At 39.2% G+C, this 18,215-nt stretch overlaps 2 protein-coding genes across 6 annotated transcripts in view; both read left to right on the top strand.

The window, feature by feature from the left end:
- The first annotated feature begins 9 nt into the window (after positions 1 to 9).
- On the top strand, positions 10 to 14,768 carry LOC115012308 (actin-related protein 2/3 complex subunit 1A-A). 3 transcript variants are annotated; one of them, XM_029437860.1, is made up of 11 exons: positions 10 to 29; positions 2,618 to 2,746; positions 3,415 to 3,555; positions 5,159 to 5,263; positions 6,752 to 6,974; positions 7,285 to 7,392; positions 8,650 to 8,856; positions 9,151 to 9,226; positions 10,116 to 10,306; positions 11,621 to 11,711; positions 14,564 to 14,768. In XM_029437860.1, the coding sequence occupies exons 3-11, from the start codon at positions 3,492 to 3,494 to the stop codon at positions 14,567 to 14,569; spliced, it is 1,071 nt and encodes a 356-aa protein (XP_029293720.1). In that variant the 5' UTR covers positions 10 to 29; positions 2,618 to 2,746; positions 3,415 to 3,491; the 3' UTR covers positions 14,570 to 14,768. The 3 variants fall into 3 exon arrangements, with proteins under 3 accessions (XP_029293720.1, XP_029293722.1, XP_029293719.1); XM_029437862.1 differs by lacking the exon at positions 10 to 29 and having other exon boundaries at positions 2,456 to 2,746; positions 3,490 to 3,555; XM_029437859.1 differs by lacking the exon at positions 10 to 29 and having other exon boundaries at positions 2,456 to 2,746.
- Positions 14,769 to 16,191: 1,423 nt separating this feature from the next.
- The window catches only part of wipi1 (WD repeat domain, phosphoinositide interacting 1), a 39,135-nt gene continuing 37,111 nt past the window's right edge, over positions 16,192 to 18,215 (top strand). For all 3 annotated transcript variants that reach the window (XM_029437179.1, XM_029437178.1, XM_029437180.1), the window contains exon 1: positions 16,192 to 16,570. In XM_029437179.1, coding sequence (XP_029293039.1) covers positions 16,482 to 16,570 — 89 coding nt within the window. In that variant the 5' untranslated portion in view covers positions 16,192 to 16,481. The remainder of the gene's footprint in view (positions 16,571 to 18,215) is intronic.

Below are 18,215 nucleotides of genomic sequence, written 5' to 3'. Positions count from 1 at the left end.
CATGTGTTACTACCATGGGTAGACCGAAGGTAAGTCCTCTCTTTTATTTTTAATATATTTCCAATTTTTTCACTCTTCATGGAGTGTGGCACTTACACAAACGCAACCCTGTTACTCACATTATGAGACTAAAACAAATTAATTTCAAATACATCTTTCTTTAGTTAAATATCTAAGTGTATCCATTCCTTGACAGTAGCATTACATTGTGCAGCTAAAATTAATTCCTGAGGTAAAAGCTAAAATTAGTATTGATTTGCAACCCTGTTACTTGCAACCCTGTTACTATAACAGTAACAGGGTTGACATTCAGTAACAGGGTTGCATTTCCTTCAGTTTACTCTATTATTTATAGTAAAATGTCATGTGTATGTATAATTTAGCATAATATAATGTTTTAAATGTATTACTGTATTTTCCATCTATCCATCGTCTACCTCTTATCCGCGGTCGGGTCGCGGGGGCAGCAGCTCCAGTAAGGAACCCCAAACCCCTTTTCCGGGCCACATCCGCCAGCTCCGACTGGGGGATCCTGAGGCGTTCCCAGGCCAGTGAGGAGATATAATCTCTCCACCGAGTCCTGGGTCTTCCCCGGGGTCTCCTCCAAGCTGGACGTGCCTGGAACACCTCCCTAGGGAGGCGCCCAGATGGCATCCTTACTAGATGACCAAACCACCTCAACTGGCTCCTTTCAACTCAAAGGAGCAGCGGCTCTACTCCGAGTCTCTCCCGGATGGCTGAGCTTCTCACCCTATCTCTAAGGGAGACACCAGTCACCCGTCTGAGAAAACACATTTTGGCCGCTTGTACCCGTGATCTCGTTCTTTCGGTCATGACCCAGCCTTCATAACCATAGGTGAGGGTAGGAACGAAGATCGACGGCCCCTGCTTAACCTGTCTTGTGTTAGTCACTGTGTTGTATATCTTTAAGGTGTCAGTGGAGCTGATGGCAGTATCCAGTCAGATCTGGAGCACCTGGGCGCAGCGCTCCTCAGGACATAAAAGGCCCAACATCCGCGATGCTGCTCTCTCGCTCCCTGCCTGAGCCAGGAAACCTCGTTGTTTTGCTTTGTCTTTTGTTTCATGATTTGCTTCACAACACCTTACACCACATTATCCACACACATCAACATGGACATTACTGATCACTGATTATCACTTCTCATATTTTAATTTACTTCGCAATTTATGTTTTTTTGTAAATAAATCGCTCATATATTTTGGCATTTCGTGTCCTTACCGTTTATTTGTCATGGCCTAGAGCCTTGGTTATGACACCCAGCCTTCATGACCATAGGTGAGGGTAGGAATGAAGATCGACCAGTAGATCGAGAGCTTTACCTTCTGGCTCAGCTATCTTTTCATCACAATGGTGCGGTAAAGCGAATGCAATACCTTCCCCGCTGCTCCGATTCTCCGGCCGATCTCTCGCTCCATCGTCCCCTCACTCGCGAACAAGATCCCGAGGTACTTGAACTCCTTCACTTGGGGTAAGGGCTCATTCCCTACCTGGAGTAGGCAATCCACCGGTTTCCTGCTGAGAGCCATGGCCTCAGATTTGGAGGTGCTGATCCTCATCCCAACCGATTCACACTCGGCTGCGAACCGATCCAGTGACTGCTGAAGGTCACAGACCGATGATGCCATAAGGACCACATCATCTGCAAAGAGCAGCGATGAGATCCTCAGGCCACCGAACTGCAACCCCTCTCCTCCACGACTACGCCTCGATATCCTGGCCATGAATATCACAAACAGGGTTGGTGATAAAGCGCAGCCCTGATGGAGGCCAACATTGGGAACGAGTCCGTTCTGTATCATTGATACTCTTTCATTGATACTCTTTCTGTTAATCCTTCATTGGAAAATATATATAAAATATTATCAAACAACATTTCTGTGGTCCTGAGTATTCATTTATCACATTTATGTCATGATCTACAACCAAAAGTAATGTAGCCATTCAACCCTGTTACTCTAATTTCAACCCTGTTACCATATAACTTTCAATTAAAATAACCATAAATAATTTTCTCAGCTCACAAAAGTTTAAACTAATGTCCTTTTAATAGCTTTATTAAGTATATGCATAATGTATTTGAGCAAATATTTCAAATTAAATACTGAAATAAACCTGTGACAATTGAAAAGTTGGGCAAGATCGATTTAAAAAGCTACTTAAATTAATATTAAACCAGTTTTATCCAAAACTATATGAGTATTTCATATAAATGTAACTTTCTTTACTTAATATTTAAGAGCTTTATTGAAGAATATTTTTTAAAATACCCTTTTCTGCTTAATGAGTATGTGTCACAGGGTTGCACAAAACAAGGCACACAACAAATAAAACATCTAATAAAAAGTGTACATTTGATGCCTTAGCTGGCCAAATCACTTTTTTTGATGGTTTATTATCTGTTTTTCCTAAATACATAACAAAAAAATAATAAAATGAAAGGTTAATTTTTCAAAAGTGTTGATGTTTAAATTGTCCTCCAATTCTGGAATGACCCAAAGATTGTGGTGGTTTATCACAACAAACTTGCTTCAGACAAGATGCTTATTGCTCAACAGCTATTAGCAGACACACCCACCTTTCTTTCACTCCCTTCAGTAATACCACAGTCACTTCCTTCAACCAGACTGCACAGCTTCATTCGTGTCGACTGCCCAGAGTCCACGAATATAGCCCTGCACATCTAACCACCTCCACAAATTCCACCTGGCCACCTACAGAGCAAAGGTAAGTAATAACATCAGCTCTTTTTGTTTTATTACAGTTTTTGATCACTTGTAAAACTGGTTTATTCATTTAATCTGTACCATAAGAATAAAACATTCAATTGGGACATTCTGATCTGTCAGTCTGTTTGATAAGGAAGGGCAAATACAAATATTATACCAAAAGTAACACTTGTAATGTACTTTTATGTACCAGTCCGAGGTAGTATCATCTTGCGCTCAAAACCTTTCAAACGGTGAGGAACTAACTGCACCAAAAGGACATCTCTGTATTCAAAGGTTATTGTTAGAGGGCAGAAAATAAGGACGTTAAAGTGTGTTTGTATAGTGTGCACCACACCTGGCAAAGGTGAACTGTTATCACATAGTCATTACTCACAGCTAACACTGAGTTAAAGGGAGAGTTGCTGCAGACAGTAAACACATACAGGAAGTTCCCATAAAGTGGATGTATGATGGACTTTCTAAGGGACGTACATTCCAAGTAACCATCAAAGCAAGTAACACCAAACTGGTAGATTTTATGATTAAATAGTATAAAAGTCAACTTTATAATTCACTGCTCACTTAATTTCTCAACCCAAATACAACAAACTAGCTGTCCTTTGTCTGTAAAAGTGATGTTTCTCTACAAAATGTCTCCCTGTCCTCCTCCCTGATCTCACCCAGGGACCTGCAGCAACACATTTGCAGATCAGCCGTAACAGACGCTACATTCCAGTTACCTCTCCTTCCTCTGTTCAGACATGTCACTCTACAGTTTTGGACTGGAGCCACTCTCCTGCCACACCTGGAACAAAGACAGGACCCGTAGGTGAAACAGCAAACATAGTAACACATACCTATGTGCAGTATTCTGTGTTATTTCTCCTTAATGGGTTCAATACTGGGTGGGACCACACTTGCACTGCAGAATGTAGATACATTTTCTTCCTTCTATAATTGCATTAATGTTGCCTGGAGAACCGCAGGGAATCTGATTATCAATGCAGGAAATGGACTCAAAGAGCTTTACCGCATGCATCCGACTGCACTTCAGTTGCAGTATGTCTACTTCTGTTTTTGTACTTGGCATTACAGGTAAACACTGCAGTGCAGATCACTTGTTCTACACACTTTTCATCCGACCTTTCTACATTTCAAGCAGAAATCCCCCACGGTCACTGCGGCTGTTTGACAATAAAAAGAAATTTGAAACTCCAGGGTGAAAACAAAAGCAATATGCAATATTCTATTTACAGTGTCAGTCAGTTAGTTGGTTGGTGGACTTTGGTCCATGACAAGGTTTCTCAACAAGAGGCTACAGCCATGCTTGCCACTCTGTGAGGTCGTACTTAAGCACAGGATTGCTTTAAGCTAAATGCTAGTGACAGAATGCTAACATGTTCCCAGTGACGATGTTAACATGCATTGGAATATTTCTCATGTTTGCCATCCTAGTTTAGTATGTTAGCATTACATTGTTTTTGCTTAGCTATTAGCATTAAACAAAAGTATGGCTGAGGCTGATGAGAATGTTGTTAGTTTCGCAGTCCATAAACCAAATAAAATTTTTAAACTGATGATGGCTCTAGGAAGGAAAAGTCAAAGAATCACCAAAGTTATTACAAATCATCTGTTAGGGACCATAAATGTCTGAACCAAATTACATAGCAATCCATCTAATTGCTGTTGCGATATTTCAGTCTGAAGTGGACCAACCAACTCAGAGACATTGCCAAATCTCCTGCCACGTATGTACATCTATTATGGATATTCATGGTCCCCATATTTGGATTTTGTTGAACCCTGAACTTTCCTCTAGTGGAATTATCAGAGCAAACTTTCAGCTTGCACCCAGGAAATATCAAACTCTAATGTGCAGTATGTCTGCAAATTTGCAGAGTATATTCGTGTTTCCCAGAGAATGAATCCTTTCCGTTTCAGGCACGTCGTTAGAATGATCACAAATCACCACCACCCTATGAATGCTGTCCTGCGGATGACCCTAAATGTGTAAACCCACTGGCCTTTCCTCTCCCACCAACCTCAGACCAATATTTCAATTGCACTCAACATAACATCAATTGTAACTGGGCATATTACTTTTAAATTACTTAATAAGCAGTCACACTCCTCAGAGGATCTCTTTTATCTCTTTACATGATATTCCCACTACTAACTTTGCACACATAATAACTAATGACGAGGTTGCCATGGCATGTTTCTGTATTTACATAAGATAAAACCTATTCATTTTGTGACCCTGTACCTTTTCATCACACAAACTCTTACGGAATGTTGACCATGACAATTGTATATTCCTATACTCCTAAAATGAAGACCTTGTCATATTTACTATTTCTGTGTTATTGTATTACTATCATAAAGTGGTTACAATGCCTAACATTTGTGCAAACATATTTATTTGCAGAGATTGCAGTGAGTCCTAACAACAATGTGGTGGACATCTATGAGAAGAAAGGCAAAGAATGGGCCAAGATCCATGAGCTGACTGAGCACAGTGGACGAATCACAGGTACTGTAACTTATATCATCCAACAGTTACTGAAGGGTGGACATGTCTATAGATCAGGGGTCGGGAACATATGGCTCGCGAGCCATATATGGCTCTTTTGATGACGCGATATGGCTCGCAGACAATTTTGAGCTGACATTTTTTAACATGATTAACAAGTAATAAACAATTATACTGTGTAATTTTAAAGTAAAACATTTAGCAGAGAATTTGTTTTTAGTTCTCCCATCTCCTTTCCTCCGCTCTGTCTCTGACTGCACAGCGCACACATTTACACACGCGCGCGTGTGTGTGTGTGTGTGTGTGTGTGTGTGCGTGTGTGTGTGTGTGTGTGTGTGTAGGGGGCGGAGCCCTGCCCTTCGCGAAACAGCAAGCAGTAGACGGGGGTCAAACTCAATCATAGAGAGGGCCAACATTAAAAACAGGGACTACGTCGAGGGCCAAACACGGTCCACATTTATTGAACAGGATACACATCTTGGATAAAGTGCAAAACGATATGGAACATATTTAAGTCAACTGTCAACTCAAACGGATCGCTGAGCAGTTTCAATTTAAATTTCTGAGCTGCAAAGTCGGCAAATACTCTCAGTTGATCAGCAGAATGCTGTCGGGAACACAGCGGTGGAGATGTTTGTCAGTGTTTGGAAACACGTAGTGACCAAAGTTTCCTTCTGCATCAGAGTCTCCCACAGGCAGCTTGGCATCACACATGTCCGTGATCACACGACCCTGAAGCTGCAGGTTTAACAGTGAGATGCTTCGTTATGTCGCACAAACAGTCCAGCTCTCATCGTCCCAGAGATCTGTGATATCTTCATTTCATTCACACATTTAAATACTTCCTCAAATGTCTTTTCCCGTGGTTGTGCTGTGCATTGATGCCAGTTATGACAGACATATGATATTTTCTCGCGGGCCGGATATAATAATAATAATAATAATAATAATAATAATAATAATAATAATAATAATAATAAAATAATAAATTGTTTTTGTAAAGCGCCTTTCAAAACTAAAAGCAATCTCAAGGCGCTAAAAACAAACAAAAACAACACCAACAGACATAAGAGGTTAAATAGGTCATAATTGCCTTGAGTTTGACACCCGTGCAGTAAACACTGAAAGATGAGATAAATAACTTAAGCGTTTAGTTTATTTAATAAAAGAGCACCTGTTCAATGCAACACTGATACCGCTATTAGTACACGGAGACGTGTTATTCTTAAAAAATGCACGCATAAAGTTGCGTTCAAATTGATAAAATATATGGCTCTCAAGGAAATACATAAACAAATATTTGGCTTTTATGGCTCTCCCAGCCAAAAAAGGTTCCCGACCCCTGCTATAGATGGTAGTCCTAGATTTGCATGTGGTACTTAGATTTGTTCATACTGTGAAAAAGAGCATTGTAGAACATTTCCTCAGCGTTTGCATCGCTCATCAATCCTTTGACACTTGAATAGAGCTTCACAATTATGTCCACAGGCATCGACTGGGCCTCGGAGTCCAACCGCATTGTAACATGTGCCTCTGACCGCAATGCCTACGTGTGGACTTTAAAGGATGGCGTGTGGAAGCCCACCCTGGTCCTGGTGCGCATCAACCGTGCAGCCACCTGTGTGAAGTGGTCACCACTGGAGAACAAGTTCGCTCTGGGCAGCGGAGCTCGCCTCATCTCTGTCTGCTACTTTGAGAAAGAGAACGACTGGTGAGCAATATATGATCATTTCAAAATAACTCCTGTTTTGTACATAATTCTTAAACTGATATTGGTTTTGAAGGCCAAGATTACTTACCTCAATAAGATCTGGGCCTATGAACAAGAATGTCTGTCAATAAGTCAATAAACAAAGAGATTAGAAAGTCAAACAATTACTGTAAACTAACATGTAGAAACCTACAGAAACATGCTGCAAATACAGAAAACACAACCAAATGTTCATATGATATGTCTCCTACCTCTTACCTGATACACAGATTACTCAATTACAGGTTTTACCATTCTCCTTCCCTTTCAGGTGGCTAAGTAAGCACATCAAGAAGTCCATTCGCTCCACAGTCTTGAGTCTGGACTGGCATCCCAACAACATCCTACTGGCGGCTGGGTCTGCAGACTTCCACTGCAGGTGGCACAACTACCAAATCTGTGTTGTAAAGGAAGGGAACTGGAGTCTTAGTTGTACTAACAGATATCTAAAGAACCACAATAATAATAAGAAACGTAAACACTTTACATTCAATTTCATTTCAATCATTTCTATTCAATCCCACACACACTCTCCTGCTTCCCTAAATATACTCACTAGAGCAGGAAATAAACAAAATAATGAATAAATGCACTATTTCCTCCTGCTTGAGTGACTAATACAAACTAGAGTGTCCAGCTGTTTTCATTATTTTCTTAAGCTAAAAGATATACTTGTGAGTGGTCTTTAAAAGGCTTATATCTTCAGTAGAAGCCAATGGGCTAGGAGAAACCAAGAATGTATATTGGGGGACACATTCTTGGTTTTGGTCTTCTCATGTGAGTTGTTTGAAAATTCTAGCTTAATGCTGGCCTTAAATATGCTCACCTGCTGTAAGGATTTAAAGGTTTTATTTTTGTCATTTTACAATACAGGATTACACACACACACCCACCCACACACACACACACACACACACACACACACACACACACACACACACACACACACACACACACACACACACACTCACACACACACACACACACACACACACACACACACTTTTCACACAATTCTTATGTTAATAATTACAAGCATTATTATTATATTATTAATCTTGACCAGCTATTAAAAGATGTATCACTTTAAAGATGAATGAATTTATCCCACACCCCCTCCGATCTGTAAAGATACATTCAAAATATTATTATATAATAAAGTTGTAATGGCGAACTTGTTAACAAACAGTTACCTTTTTACACTTTAAGCAGACACAAAGCAACATCAACATTTATTTGGAGTTGTTATAGTTGATATTGATTAGTGCTGCTTTATATATATATATATATATATATATATATATATATATATATATATATATATATATATATATATATCTTTATATATATGTACATTTATATATTGTATTTAATGATATCTTTGCCATTTTTACTATTACTATTTTCCTTTATTGGAGATTTGGGTTTTGTATATAATAACAATAAAAGTCAGACCATGCAGAAAAGAGAGTTCCAGAATTATTACATAACAATTCTATTAAGTCAATATATTTTTTTTATATATCAAACAATATAAATATATTCACCTAAGCAGCAAGTCCAATTTGACATTAATAAGTCACCCAACATTGGGTCGCAAAACTGACAAACTAAAACAGAAATCTATACTACTCAGGGTTTTGTCAACCTACATCAAGGACATCGAAGACAAGCCCGGACCCACTGCCTGGGGGGCCAAAATGCCTTTTGGGGAGGTGCTGCTGGAGCATAAGGACTGTGGAGGCTGGGTGCACAGTGTCGCCTTCTCCCCTAGTGGAGACCAACTTGCATGGGTATCCCACAACAGCAGCATCGCTGTGGTTGATGCCGCCCAGGGGAAGGAGTGAGTACTAGCCACTTATTCCATCAGTGTGAACATTATAATATTCAGCTAAAATGGACATGAAGTATCTACTTAAGTGGATCAAGTGACTAAAAAAAAACTGGATACCATTTCCAACATAAATCAACTTCTTTAGCAAATTCACCAGGCCAAATTCATGAACAGATTTAAATTTTTCTCTTTGTTTGTTCTGGCCAAAACTCTAGAACCACATGTGATCCTGTAAGTAATTCGATGTCATGGATGTCTTTTGAAATTATATCACTTCCACCTTTCTGACCTCTGTCCGTCTAGGGTAACCCAGCTGCCCAGCAACCGTCTGCCACTTCTGAGTGTGCTCTATGTCAGCCCCACTGAGCTTGTTGCCGCGGTAACTATCACCTGCTGTGTGTGTGTGTGTGTGTGTGTGTGTGTGTGTGTGTGTGTGTGTGTGATCCAATTTTTCAATTTATTTATTGGATTAAATAACTATCTGAACTGAGTCCCTCATAATGATGAGCCCTCGAGAAAAATATGAACAGTTTGTAGTTCGCCTCATCTCTACAAACCTTGTTTCCAGAAACAGCAAGGAGCTGTTTTTTAAGTAAAAATCTCTGACACATACACTGTACACTTCCTTCTCAGCAGCAAACAGCAGACAGACACAGTAGGGAAAATAAATACATTACTGCAGCTTCAAGTAAAAGTAATAATACCGCTGTTCCCCTTCTGAGTAGAACAAATATTTCAACACGAGCCTCAAAGCACAGGCACTTTCAACACTGAAAGAATAACATTTAGTGATTTTGAGGTCCTTTAGAAAGTTTTGTCCAAGAACACAAGAATAACTAGACAACACAAACATTTCATCTAATTTTTCCCATTATCGTAAAGATAACAGTTTTTAGGAGAAAATCTTTCAAAAGCCAACAGTTCACCAATATTACGCACTACTGTATGCTCATGTGCTTCATATGTCCTTCTTGACTTAATTTCCACATGTGTCCCCTTTAGTTTTTATGTTCGGATATTTTTAGTCCTTATAGAAGTAAAGACAAGTTTCAAATTTTAGTAGGCGTCTTTTGTAATTAACTATTGAACTGTTGTTTGTGAAAACTATTATAATGGATGCAAACAACTTTCCCTATTCTGATCACTTTTGTCTTACTCTTGGTCAAGCATACATCATTTAAAGTTAATAAAGTCCTCAAAGTTTAACAGTTTATCTTGAATATTGCTATGATTCTTTGTACTTATATCCTTGAGCTATTTTTTGTCAGGGTCATGACTGTTGCCCCTACCAGTTCACCTATAAGGATCCAGGTGCTCTGGAGTTTGTGAAGAAGCTGGACATCCCCAAGCAGACCTCCAAGAGCAGTGTGACGGCCATGCAACACTTCCAGAACCTGGACAAGAGGGCCACTGACGACGACAGCAACGAGCTGGGGACCCTTCACCACAACAGCATCACGTGAGGGCCACTTCTGTATGCCGTTAAAGTAGCATCAGAAACTTTATCAAGGAGGTTATAAACTAAAGAACAAGTGGAAAGTTGTTGTGCCTTTGGACCCAGTAGCACCACCATGTGGTCGTTTTATGCTTTGGTTCTGGGGTTTTGAAAGTCTGAGACTGTGTTGTAGGACTTCCCTCAGACTAAGCTTGGGAAAAGGCACCCCCTTAGTTTACTTGCTAGTTCCACTCGATTCCTGGATACCTGGATGGGACCATGCTTATATTATTTGACCCCAGACACTTAAAAGTTGAGCCAAGATAGTCTAATATTGCCACATAAATATACATAAGGTCTGTTCTAAGGCATGTTTTAGTTTCTGGCTCTGTGAAGGTGGGAAAAACAGTAACATTTCCCAAAACTACTGTATTTCTGAATCATCTTCACCAAATCACACATATTTAGACTATTCTATGTGATATTCTTATTTTATATAAGTAACGTAGTATTGTGTCACTTTCATTCACTGAGCTTCCTCTCAAACTGTTTGGAGACCCCCACTTTGAAAACCTCTGCTTTGGTTCATAACTCCTGAAACATCCAGTTTAAAAGCAAAATTCCAGGCTTTCTGCCAATTACAATTATTTTGTTCTCACCACTCCTTCTTTAAAAAACTTCAAGTCTTCCTCAAATTTTATGACATATTTGGTTAAAAACCAGAAAAGGTTGTTAAATCTATACATCTGAATGCATGTAATTGTGACCTAATTTAGATGACACATACATATATCTGAAACCTGAAAAGATGTATGACATTTTGCCTATAAACATTTCAAATGACCCTAACTCAATGACATGAAAATTTGCACTGTTCACACGTAATATTCCAGGTCAGGATGAGGGAATTCTCCAAAATGTTGTTCATCAAATGTGAAATAAGACAACCCAGTTTTTTGATGGGATTCAACAAGCCATTTCGATTTGTCTCCCCTTCCTATGCCACATTCAGGCTCCTTAGAATATGTCACCCCCAATCTAAGTATCTCTATCGACTGCTTGAGATCTACAATTGCAATTTTTATTGCTCGTCAATCAGAGCGGACTGGCTTCTATGTCCTCTTTAAACTACTCTAAAACTTTATAGGCTTGTGTGGTGTATAGTTATATGCTCTCTATCAATGCTACAGGTAACTTGAAGTCAGTCAGAGTTTGATTTATAAATCCTCCAAAAAGTGAAGGGCTTGGATTTGTACATTTGTTTATAATAACAATATAAAACATCTACAGTTCAGCTTTTGTAAGCCTTGTGTGCATGTGTTGTGTTGTTTCCTGCAGACAACTGAGTATTGTATCTGGGGAGAAAGCCAAAGTGGAGAAGTACAGCAGTGTGGGTCTGGATGGAGCTATGGTGATCTGGGATTTTAAGGTAAACGCTGTCTTCGATACAAAAGTGAAACTGTGATTTAGTAACTTGACTGAAAAGATTATTACTCAATCGACCATTTCCTAAGACCTTCCCATTTTCACTCTGTGCTCCAATAACAATTAAGCAAGCTTGGAACCCGGCAGTTTCCTCTTTTCTGTTTAACTTAGATATGCTAAGTCTGTTCAAAGGTAACATTACTATGTAAGTCACATTACATTGGTGTAACAATCTTCACAGTCACATTTCATTGAATATAGTTAGCTAATGTGGTGGAAATTATGTTAACAAAGATGATCAGAAGATACTAAGTTTGTAGTTTATTGAAAAAAAGGCTTTCTGTCCAAAGTGACTTAAACTAAATGCAAACAATCATGAGGATACAACCCCGAACAAGTACATTAGATTCAAATAGGTGTAATAATTTAAGTGCAGTACAATAGCTTCAAATAAGCCAAACAAATTTAAGTGCAACATACAGAAATAAGATTTTTTTTTTTTTTATTGGACAAGGAAGGGCCTAATCCATTCACCACACGGTAGGCCAGTACCAGTGTCTTGAAGCAGATTCGGGCAGCCACTGGTAACCAGTGAAGCGAGCGGAGGAGAGGTGTAGTGTGAGAAAACTTGGGTGGTTTAAAGACCAGTCGGGCATTCTGGATGAGCTGTAGAGGTCAGATGGCACATGTAGGCAGTCCAGCAAGGAGGGAGTTGCAGTTGTCAAGGCGTGAGATGACCAGAGCCTGGACCAGAATCTGCGTTGCCTTCTGGGTCAGTAGGGGACGTATCATTCCACGGAAGGAAAAGCAGTTTGGTCTTGTCGAGGTTGAGTTTCAAGTGATGTGCGAACATCCACTGAGAGATGTCAGCCAGATAAGCACATTTGTGTGCCTCCACCTGGGTTTCAGATCTGGGAAAAGACATAATCAGTTGAGTAACTTCTGTGTTAGTGTGGTAGGACAAGCCATGAGAGTGAATGACAGAGCCAAGTGAGTTGGTGTCCAGAGAAAAGAGGAGGGGACCCAGTGGTGAGTTGACAGGGGTCCGACAGAGCCCCTCTCCAAGTTACACTGTAAGTGCGGTCCTTTATGTAGGATTCGAGCAGGAAGAGAGCAGAGCCTGAGACTCCCAGTTCTTGGAGGGTGTAGAGGAGGATCTGGTGGTTCACTGTATCAAATGCAGCAGAAAGGTCCAGAAGGATGACAACAGAGGTGGACAGTCAATGTCAGTTGGTAAGTTAGAAAATGAAGAGCGTATGTCATCTATTTTTATTACGAAGTAGTTGACAAAGTGGTATGGTAGGAGGGAAGAAGGAGGTGGGGGACTGGGGGGATCGAATAGGGTGGAGATGATAGATAATAGTTTTTTGGGGTTGGAGAAGGAGGATTGAAATTTAGATTTTTTTAGATTTTTTGCTTCTGAAATAGAGGAAGAGAAAGAGGATAGAAGAGTTTGAAAGGCAAGGAGGTTGCCAGGGTGTTTTGACTTCAACCATTTTCTTTCAGCTGCCCGTAGGATGGTTCTGTTAGTACACATCCAACCAGGGAGCTGGAGGAGACTGGTGAACCTGCTGCAAGGTGAGAGGAAAGTGTCTGTGCAGAGTTGGCGAGCACGAGTGAGAAGGAATCAGATGAAGGAAGGGCTGAGTAGACAGATGAGGCTGGAGAGGAGGGAGAGAGGGAGCGAAGGTTACGGCGGACAGTTGCAGTATTAGGGTTAGGTATTAGGTATTAGGTTTGCTAGATTGGGAGAGAGTAGGATATGAAAAGGTGATCAGAGATGTGGAGTTACAGAGAGGGACGTTGGCCTAATGTCGGATCACAAATGTCGGATCACAAATGTCCGCCAGGTTTGCTTCCTCCTTATTTCTGTTGGAACGTTATAGAGATTTGGAAAAAGACAGATAGGTAGGTTGCTGACATATATTTAAGATGATATGAATTGTCGTTAGCCAGAAAGGATGAAGGCTAACATTCCTTTGTTCATATTATCTATATGTAAGGCTACATGTTGCGCCAAAGTAGCTTTCAGTGTTATTTATGTGGATATACACGATTTCCAACATCCTTAGTATATGCTGACGTCAATATATATACCTTCCATTGCATACAGCAAAAATAAAAATAAAAATAAAAATAAAATAAAAATAAAAATAAAAATAAAATAAAATAAAATAAAAATAAAAATAAAAATAAAAATAAAAATAAAAATAAAAATAAAAATAAAAATAAAAATAAAATAAAATAAAAATAAAATAAAAATAAAAATAAAAATAAAAATAAATAAAATAAAAATAAAATAAAATAAAATAAAAATAAAAATAAAAATAAAAATAAAATAAAAATAAAAATAAAGTTTGGTAATGTTGGTAACTACTGTTTCCAATGTCAAGATTAAACTTCACGCTCAATGATGAAAACTGTGTTTTGACACATTTCACCATCACTGAAAAAAAGTATACCTTCAATTTATTGATGTAATTCTCATTAAGCATGTTGAATCATCATAAATAATTACAGGTGTACACTGATTTATCTGATTGGTGAAAATTTGGTGATTTGGGTACACTGTAACATAATTGCTTAAATATTATTAGGTCTTATTTTATGTACACAAAATTCAATTGAACCCCCTTGTAGGAAAAAAAGATTTTTGATTGATGGTTGTGAAATGTGTTTTATGAATAAGGTCATTCAAGAGATTCAAGAAATCTAAATGGTAATTCAAGAGATCTATGATAGTCTACATGTTTTTTTATGCTGATAACATTCTGAAGGATGTAATAAACATACACATACTACACAACAAGTGTGTAGTATCAATTCCAACGTAATGTTTATGCTCTTATTGTGCAGCACTAAGACACCACAGATCCGTCCTTGAGATGTCAGAGGCTGAACCAATCGCCACACCCTTGTATCAAATACTCTTGTGGAATATAACCGCCACCCATGGAACTACTGATATGCTTTAGAGTATCTGGAAAAAACTGTAAGCACATGTGCATTGTGATATTTGTCAATTAAAAAAACCTTTTGAATAAATAAAGAGGATATTTACAGTTCAGACAAAGTGTGTAATGGCTTGTTCTTTACATTTTTGTGTTGTGTATTCAGTGTATTATTTTTCACATTTTTACATACTGTCCTACTGCATATATTATATGTATTTCTTTAGGTTATTACTGTATTTTTCTGTCACTACTCCACTGCCTCTACTGCTGATATTGTACTTCCTCTTAAAGGGGCTCTTCACTTCACTTCATCAGTATCAACATTACTTGTCACTGAAGAAAATACCATTGATGATGTCATCAGGTTTGTCTCAACTTGGTCTTATATAACAGAAATTCTCCTTCTATAAAAAAAACTCAAATCAAATCAATTAAAATGTATTTATATAGCCCAATATCACAAATGACACATTTGTCTCAGTGGGCTTTACAGACTGTAGAGGATACAACCCCCTCTATCTAAGGATAGAGGGGGTTGCATCGCACAAGGAAAAACTTCCTAAAAGAAACCCCACAATTAAAGGGGGAAATGGAAGAAACCTCAGGGAGAGACTGAGGAGGGATCCCTCTTCCAGGACGGACAGACTGTAATAGAAAAAGCTTCTCGCTACTCATAAATTCTCTTTCCCTTATGTGAATCACAAAATATTTTGATTATCATCCCTACAAGAGAAGATTGGGGTTCCTTACTGGAGCTGCTGCCCCCACGACCCGATCCCGGATAAGCGGTAGACGATGGATGGATGGATGGATGGATGGATGGATCCCTACAACTTGCAGTGGAGAACAGTCCGATGAAACACTTATCATTTGGTGTTACGAAATGAAACATCTGAGAAAATCATAAGCTAATTGAATCACGGGTGGTGATGGCCTAGTGGTACGAACACAAACATCAACAAAGTTCATCTTAACATAATAATAGATGATCAATTATTTGTTGATTATATTTCAAATTTGAAATCTGAATCATTAAAGTAAAGTAATCAAAACAAATGTAGTGCAGTAAAAAGTATACTATTTGCAGGAAATGGAAATACTCCAGTAAAGTACAAATACCTCAAAATTGTACTCAAGTGCAATGCTTAAGTAAATGTAGGCTACTTAGTTACTGCCCACTACTGTTACCCTCCTGCATCACACTGCTCCTTCGCAGTATATTTTGGTGCAAATTGACCACTAACCTCACCAGCAATTCACTTCTGTAAGTTGACATGAGTCAAAACTGCAAAATACATAAATATTTTACTAGGGGTTTTCTGTATCTTGGCGATACCTGAACAAATAACAAGTAGTTTGTTGTTCACAAACAGAAGAGAGTGTGGGGGGTAAAATACGTCACATGAATGAACGGACACAAACAAAGCCCACTGGGTGCGAGCAACCAATGAAAACACATTGTTGCAAGCTTGCCCAATCACAATATAAGCCTGCAACAACATTGTTTCACTACCAGCCAATCGTAAGAGGCGGAGATGTGACGTAGTACCGTCAGCTGTTCGTGTTTTGCTTCTGTTTTCGCCTTCTTTTCTTCAAGGGTCTGGATAACCGACCTCAACAAATAACTGCAGTGAAATCCAATTGAATTCATCTTATAGCGGAGAAAGCCGCCTCTGCTCTGAGCGCTCACTTACATTTCACCCTGTCCAACTTTCTTACAAATTGGATCCGTCTTCCGCCGACATCGAGCGAAGAGGTGCAGCCGATCCCAGGCCTCCAATCCAGGGCGGAGGGAGGGAAGGAGGTCCCTGGGAATCGGGATGGAGACCGGAGAGAGTAACTGCGGGCCTGGTGGGCCGGACGGACCGGCACTCCAGTTTGGATGCGCCTCTTTCAACCAAGACTCCACGTAAGCAAGCGAGCAGGCAGATAACAAGCGGATGAGTCAACGGAGACTCATCTTGCTTTATATCTCCCAGATATTAAACGAATGCATGAGGTTTTGCCTTCAAAATATGCATGTAATCAATTAAAACAGGAAGGGGTATTTAAATCATATTTTGCCGACACACCTTACGTCTATACAATTAAAGGGGCACTCTACCAATTTTACATAGGCTATCAAAACCAGTCTAGCCTAATTATCATGTTTATTAGCCTACCATTTAAAGCACTGTTATGTCTTCTGGCTCTGGAGAAGCTTTGAGAAAATAACCCTGATGATGTCATAGTGATGTCGTCAGAGTTATCTTGGCTTGTTCAATCATTCAAACTAGGGTCTAGCTAAATCAGGACATTTTGGAATCTGCTGGACAAAATGTGTCTCTCACACCTTCCCAAGTGTTATGGAATTAGGTTGGGGTTGCCCTTTAAACCCAGCCCTGTTGGGAGGTTCCCAGTTTAACCATGGTATTCTCTGTTGATGCTAAAATAGCAGCTCTACTGGATCAGTTGGGCGTTCTCAGTGCCTTGCTCAAGTGTCTAATTCAAGGGTGTAACTCATATTGCATTGAAGTTAACACTGTGAGCAACTTCCAAATGTCAGATATCCCAAAAAATTTGCTGAGGATTGAAACAAAAAGACTCCTTCTTCAACATTAGTTTAAACATACAATTACAGAAAATTGCTGTATGTTTAGTAAGCTCAACATTAAACAGGTCTGCCTCTGATATGTTGTTCTGAGTAATCCAATATAATAGTGGGAGATTGAAAAAGACTGTATTCAAATGTATTTTATCTGTCCGGTTATGTACCATCTTGCACTCACCTAACATATTCACCTCCAGTCCATGTTGCAGTACCAGTTTTCAGACAGCAGAAGAATGCAAACTCGCTTTGTCTCCAGCATATCATTCATTTCCAAAATATCAATCAGCTCTTTATTTTACAAAATAGGGAGAAGATCAGAGAAACAAATCCACAATCAGTTTTTTCTGCACAGGCAGTAAAAAATGTGCTGTATTTTCTGTGGAGGTCTACAGGTTCCTCCTACTCAGAAACAGGATGAGACAAGACAGGAATGTACAGAATACAGTTCTCATGGTGGTGAATGAAGGCACAGTTGGCCATTAAGAAAATGACCGGTGTAAAACTGAACTGATGTCTCACTGTTTGAGTCACTATAACATCTGTAAAAAAGGTATGAGCAGGGAAGAGACAGGGAGTTGGGTAGCTTGTTTGATAAGACATCACATTGATATTTAATGAGATTTAATGACAAAAGGTGAGTATTAAAAACGTCTCACCTTGGCGAAGTTTTTCCGTTTTTCCCACATGTTCCGCACCAATTGGAGATCCTTTTCTGTATGAAATGTTTAACGAGTCCATTTTTTTAAATCATAGATCAATAGAGCAAACGTCCACTGGTAGTGTTTCTTACATTTCTAGCTCAGTATTGTTGTGGTGATGTATTTTACTGGACAAATGTATAGTAGCCATGTCACAATACCTGACGCCATGACAACATGTTAGCTTTGTGTCCCTATATACCACATCACACCACGTCACACTTCGTATTACCACCTCATGCCATGTCACAACACCACCTTAGGCA

This window comes from Cottoperca gobio, chromosome 8 (assembly GCF_900634415.1).
Source record: "Cottoperca gobio chromosome 8, fCotGob3.1, whole genome shotgun sequence".
Lineage (NCBI taxonomy): Eukaryota > Metazoa > Chordata > Actinopteri > Perciformes > Bovichtidae > Cottoperca > Cottoperca gobio.
Note: the sequence above shows the minus strand (reverse complement) of the source record. Positions and strands in the feature narration are given on the sequence as shown.

Excerpts from the sequence above, each read along its gene's own strand:
- LOC115012308 (XM_029437860.1), top strand. The coding sequence starts at position 3,492 with ATGTCACTCTACAGTTTTGGACTGGAGCCACTCTCCTGCCACACCTGG. Across the intron at positions 3,556-5,158 it reads CTGGAACAAAGACAGGACCC|AGATTGCAGTGAGTCCTAAC; the intron begins GTAGGTGAAACA and ends ATTTATTTGCAG. Across the intron at positions 7,393-8,649 it reads TCTGCAGACTTCCACTGCAG|GGTTTTGTCAACCTACATCA; the intron begins GTGGCACAACTA and ends TATACTACTCAG.